Below are 6,440 nucleotides of genomic sequence, written 5' to 3' on the forward strand. Positions count from 1 at the left end.
TGATGCTGATTCAATTAAAAAAACCCCAATATTTCCATAAGCCATGCTTAAGAAAAGATTTATAGAAAGACAAAAATAACAACATCCATATAAAACCAAAAATCCCAAACCAAGCAAACCATTATCAATCCATTTTTTTTTTTTTTTTTTTTTACAGTACCTCTTGGGAATAATATCTGACCTATACACAATAGCAGAATAAAAGAAATGCTGTTCTTACAATATCAGTTTACTTAATCTGATGGGCTGACAATGCCTGTCACAGCTGAACACAAACTCATTTTTAAAAACTACTCTTAATATTAGGATAAGTATACAAAGGGAATACAAAATGCTCTTTTACAGAAGAAAAGTGATTCCTGAAAAACAGAGACTTAAAAGTGCTGGTTGCTTTTGAAAAAAAAAAAAAATCTAAAGGTCTCATCACCCTCAATGGCAAAGACTTAGTAGTTCTGAGCAGCATTCGTATAATATCTAATATGCCACAAATTAAAATAAAAACTTGGATTTTATTTTTAATAATCTTGAGTTAGTTGACAAATTACCTGGAGAATAAAGCATCATTTGCTAATGGCCTGTAACCTTCTCAAGCAGACTATATTCATGGCCTTAAAAATCATGGCCACATGATTTACACGATAACCATTACATGCCCCCTTTTAATTACAGAGATAACCATTACATGCCCCCTTTTAATTACAGAGGGTGACAGATGGACTATTCTGATATACCAATGCCTTATGTAAGAACTTTCAGCATTTACTTTTGTAACAAACACCATCCAACAAGATCAGTAAAGCAAATATCAAAACACTGTGTGAGGGGTACCAGTTCAGTTATACCTATGTTTTGCATTCAATTATATAATACTGTGGAAAAATAAGTTTAAAGGTCCTGGCCAGGTGACAGAAAACAATATTAACAGAGAAAACTACCAAGCTCAGCTGAGAAACAGTAAGTCTCTCAAGAGAGATAATGAAAGCCTTCTCCTCAAAGACAAACTAGACACAAATGGCATTTCTACTGTGATACAGACATGGTGCAAACAGTAGCAGTCTAGTGCAAAGAAAGGTTTAAAGGTCAAGTTTACACAGGAACTTAGAACCTGACAATGTCTGGAGTCAGATATCCACTTCCAGTATCTGAAGCAGAGTAACTTCTGAGATTCCAGTTACAATCTTTGTTGTTCTTAAGGCAACATTAAGCAGGAACTCTTATTATTGGTAGACTACACAATAAACCTAAAATTTCTGAAAACAGCCTAAAATTTTACATTTCACCATAACTCTGCTACAACAAATGACTCAAATTAACACCCACAGGTGCAAAAATATTAGAAGTTTAGCAGTTTATAAACACTATCCATGATCCAAACCTCTACTAAAATTTCCATCTTATTTGCCTTTATCTCTACGGACAAAAGAAAGTTACCTATGCCAACATGTGCTTCTTGTATCATGCTCACATCATTAGCACCATCACCAATTGCTAATGTTATAGGTTTCTCTGGAGACGTTTTTAACAGTCGCACTACCTGAAAAAACAAAACCAAAACGAGCAGAGATTTTTCAGATTAGACAGAGTCTGCATACAAACCATGTCACTAATTCCCAAGTATCTTAGTGAGTTACCTACCCATAAAATACAATTAATATATTTTAAGAATGAGCACGCTTGGGTAAAAAAATTCTTTGGTATACCACATGCACACATTTATTGCTCCTTTAGAAGAGCTGCTTTGCTTTGGGAAACAAGCCTTGTTGAAATACCGCCAAGCCTCTCTTGAACTTATTTTGCTCTTCTTGCTTAGATGTTCTTTTACAGCATTTAATTTGGTGCTTTATCATACTATACAGACAAGTAAAAGTTGGAACTGAAAATTTACTTAGGGAGTAATCCAGATTTAATGCCCTATATAAGACACATCCAGATTCTTCACATTTTCAATTAACAGAGCTAATCAATGTAAAAGAAGAGTGTGAAAAAATATATTAGCTCAAAGATAAATATATGCTGTTACTAAGGAAAATGGTTTCTTTTTCAAGCAACTTCTTTATCACCAATGGTTGAGTAGATACAAACAACTGTATTCAAATTACGGAGTTCTAGCTGGCAGTGTCAGTGCACTGATTCACAGGAGTGGTAACTCACTTCACGTGAGGAACGCAATGGTGATTAAGTATAGTTCACAGTTCAGAGATCCACCTGATTATGGGAATACATTTCCTAACTGCAGATATTAATAGTCATGTTTAAAGGTTCCCCATTCCTAAAGGGTAATTATTTCAAGTACATTTAGCATTAGATCTTAGTAAGCAGCTTTAAACAGGTAGCAAGGCTGCAGCATGTCACCCAGATCAGTCCTCATGAGATACCAAAGACTCTGGTAATTCAGACAAACATCTACATGAAAAGGTCAAGACAAATCCTCTGGCAAATTTTAACAGCAGCAATCAGGAGCAACTCTGTATGACTAACACGAAAGAGGTTTTAAAAAGGTTTCCGAGCCATAAAATATACAAAAAGACATAGTGAGACTGCTAGTCACAAATTAAAATTAAAGGAAAAGCATTAAAATTAAAGGAAAAAAGGGGGAAATATCAAGCTGTCAGCTTAACCTTGGAAAAGACCTCACAAAAAAGGGTGCCTTTATACTTGGTATAATACCTTGGTATTATATCTCACCTGTATTTGAGCAAAATGAAGTGCATGTGAAGGATAAACGGTCTTAAAAGAAAGCACTAAGAGAAACCTCCCCTAGGCCTCAGCTTCCCTTTCCTTCTGCTTCCTCCTCAAAGTTGGATATTTCTTAAATCTTTGCAGAAGCACATTTTTTCTTTACAGATTCATCAATTTTCAGTTTAGCTTTTCTGGTTTGGAGAAGCAATGGAACAGGCAATGCAAAAGCATGAAGGGGATCAGGATAGCTACTGCCTTACAGAACACTCAAGAGGCTGATTGAAGATGAGCCTTTTCCTTGCACAGTGGCAGAAATATGACTCTCTTCTCCATCCACTTGCAAGTTTTCACAACCCTGGGTAGAAACTTCTGAGCAAACTACTCCAGATCAACTGAATTTAACAAGGATTCAAAATTCACACAGAAGGCCAGGCAAACAAAGCAGTTCCAGAAATACAGGCCTCCTCAAAGCATGATAAAAATACTTACAAGACAATCACAATTACATTCTCAATTACCTTTGCTTTCTGAAGGGGTGCCATACGACAGCACAACACCGCAGAACAGTTTTTGCAAACTTCCATGAACAGTTTTTCATGTTCCCTGAGTGCAAGAGAAAGGCTGGTCCCATCCACCACCAGTCCATGCTGAATAACATGGTCTTCCTTTATTCTATTCAGGGACAAAAATAAAATAATAGCTTTCTATCAGTGTGTACCAATGTGATGGAAAAAATCTGAATTTTCTTATGAATTATGTGGCTGCCCATACAATAAAGAAAGGTTAAACAGACTGCTTCTTCAAGTCTGTTAGTATATTAACACATTTTTTAAAAAGGCAACTTCATGTGTTTGGACCATGCACCAAAAATTGTCACAAAATTTGAAAATAAAAGAAAAATCAAGCTAAAGTCATCACTGAGATGATGTCATCTCAGATATTTTACCTCTTGGCTAGCTGTCTCAGTTGTTCTGCGCACGTACTGTCTGACTTGTGTTGCACAAGCTCAAGGATGTTCATAGTTCTGTGAAAGTGTCCACATGACAAACTGACACTAACAGCCGTTTCGTGCTTGTCTCCAGTCAGTACCCAGACTTTGATACCAGCCAACCTGAGTGCTTCTATAGTTTCTTGGACTTTCTCCTGCAGTCTAGAAACAAGAGTATCTTAAATAACAACAACAAAAAACCCAAACACAAACAAATAAAAAAACAAAACCAAACAAACAAACAAAACCAACAAAAAACACACAAACCCAGAGCTCGCCCTTTAACTCCACATCACCCCTCTAGCCTCCCTGCCAATGATTTAAGACTACATTTCCAATGTTACACATATTTTCAGAGAATCATAGCCTGGCAGATGTCACTCCATCACCAGCAATAAAACAAAGGCCTCAATGAAAACAGAAAAAGAACTTTGATCCTGCTAAACAATCAAAAATTTGTAATAACCATATCTTCATCTAAATTAGGCACTGTTGCTGCACTTAAGAAGCTTTAAAAGAATCCATAACAATTATTATCCACGCTGGTACATGAAAAGCTTGTGAATGCTGCATATGTACACTCCTGGTGTGTAAGACTTACAGAATACACACCATGCAAGAAGAATGCTTTGTGAAGTAGCTATGTTTAGAAGCTTTCCCAAAGAATTAGCTGTTACCCTAAACATTTACTGCAATTATTCCACTCCATATACATTAAATCTCTCCTGATGAAGCACATGTAGGTCATTGTTATTAAGCCAAAATCAGTTGGTACAACACATGTTTTGAGCACTTCTCAATCCAAGGAGTGGCAAACACACTAAGCAAGAATAGCTCAGAACTTCTGGTCATGGTAGGACAGTTTTTCATGGCACATGTGATATTTCAGTTACAAATCCTAAAGTCGCTATTTTTTTGAGTGTAATTAGCAAAAACTCCATTGCATACTTGTCTTCCACTCCTGTAGCCCCAAGTAATTCCAGATCCCTTTCGATGAAGTTGAATACATCTGCTAATCTTTCCTCCCGTTGTTGTAAGGCAGTCCTGGCCTCATGAAGGCGTTTACCAATTTCTTGGTACTCTTCAGGTGTGAATCTTCTATAGGCTACACACAAAGTTCTTAGTCCTTTCTGTGAGAAAATAAAATATGACATTTAGAGTAACTAAGATTCTGACCTAACAAGGTGTCACCTGCAATTTGTTCATTTCCAATCCCAGAATTTGTAGTGGAAGAATGTTCTTCCCATCAACTGGGCAAGCATATATGCTTACCAAAGCAAATTCATCCACATGTATCCTTGTTTTGTCTATTTCTCCACTCTTACTACGAGGAAGAATGGAAGATTCTGCTCCCTTTGTAAATAAAAGCTTTTCCCCTAAAAAGTAAAATATAACAGTAAATAAGAATCCATACTATTCCAAACATTCTCAACTGCAGCTTTTGCAGCGTCTGATGACTTACCTGAGGGACTCTCTACGATGACACTCATTCGTCTGCGATTTGGATCAAACTCCAAAACGTGAAGCAATTTATATCTGTATTTTGTGTTTTTATAGAAGGAAGCAAGAGAAAACATTTTTAGAAACAAATTTCCAAGGACAATTACTTATAAACATATTTCAAATCACAGAGCTTTCCCAAAAGCACCATTTTTATATAGAAACTCTAAAAGTAATACTAGCACTACTGAGCACTAGCCAGTTACTGGTGTTTGTGCAATTGATTGCTTTTCATCACTTTATTTACATTTAATTCCATCCTGTAAGAATAAAAGTTTCTAGCTTTATATCAGGAGATTACAGTCTGCTCCTACTTATTCCCTTACTCTTCTGTCATTATTTCAAGTGTAACTTTGGAACAAATTGTAGTTTCCAAATACTTGTAAACAACCTACACAGTGAAAAATGAGCGTATGCTTCCTGAAAACAAAACCATTTTTTTGTTACGTTATCACTAGTTCAGGAAATTATTTTTGACATTTAAGTTTAAAGAACTGTCAACTAATATATACAGATAAAATACATAAAAGGTATTATGACATACTGGAGATATACAGTTACCAGTAATACGTCTGCTCAAGTTTAAGGTACATAACTAGATTCTGCATACATGAGACTGATTCTGCTATCTTCTAGAAAGCTCTAGAAACTAGCAAATGTCTAGAACTAGAACACACCACCTGTAGAGCTGAATAAGCAATCTGGTTTTCCAACTCAACTACAGTCTCAGCCTTTGAGGAAGGGGCAAAGATACCAACCGTTAAAATACACACCTACACAGAATAACTCACACAAAACTCTCGCATCTCAGTTTCAATTCATAAGGTATAAGATGCAAACTGTCTTGAAGACATCAAGGGAAAAACATTAAAAAGAGCATGCTGTGGAAAGGACAAGGTTTTCTAATGAACAGAGGGGATTAAGACAAGAACATTTTTTTTTTTTAAGGACAGAAAAAATAATATAAACAAGAAATAAACCCAAATACCTTTCTGGTTTTCCTAGACTTTCTACTTCCATACTGTCTCCACTAGTTCCAGTAAATACTACTCCAACCCTAAAAGGAAATTAAAATATACATTTAATCACCACTTTAGACATAATGTCTACTGATTGTTTTGGGGATAGGGTGGGGCAGGAAGAGAAAAGGGAAAAGAGATGGAGATGCTCATACCCCACTACTGCTCTCTACTTCTAGAGAAAGTGAAGAATGGTCACTTTCTACAATATTTTAATAGCAATGTACTCTGTCCACTGTAACTTCAAGGATTTT

General features: G+C 36.0%; 1 protein-coding gene across 1 annotated transcript in view; it reads right to left on the reverse strand.

Moving 5' to 3' along the window:
- The window catches only part of ATP11B (ATPase, class VI, type 11B), a gene marked incomplete at its 5' end in the record, with an annotated part of 28,589 nt that extends 22,365 nt beyond the window's left edge, over window positions 1–6,224 (reverse strand). Inside the window, 7 exons of the mRNA XM_008945430.1 lie at window positions 1,432–1,534; window positions 3,198–3,351; window positions 3,626–3,829; window positions 4,616–4,797; window positions 4,940–5,043; window positions 5,130–5,203; window positions 6,156–6,224. Coding sequence (XP_008943678.1) covers window positions 1,432–1,534; window positions 3,198–3,351; window positions 3,626–3,829; window positions 4,616–4,797; window positions 4,940–5,043; window positions 5,130–5,203; window positions 6,156–6,224 — 890 coding nt within the window. The remainder of the gene's footprint in view (window positions 1–1,431; window positions 1,535–3,197; window positions 3,352–3,625; window positions 3,830–4,615; window positions 4,798–4,939; window positions 5,044–5,129; window positions 5,204–6,155) is intronic.
- Window positions 6,225–6,440: the final 216 nt, after the last annotated feature.

Source organism: Merops nubicus, unplaced genomic scaffold (assembly GCF_000691845.1).
Source record: "Merops nubicus isolate BGI_N331 unplaced genomic scaffold, ASM69184v1 scaffold48118, whole genome shotgun sequence".
Lineage (NCBI taxonomy): Eukaryota > Metazoa > Chordata > Aves > Coraciiformes > Meropidae > Merops > Merops nubicus.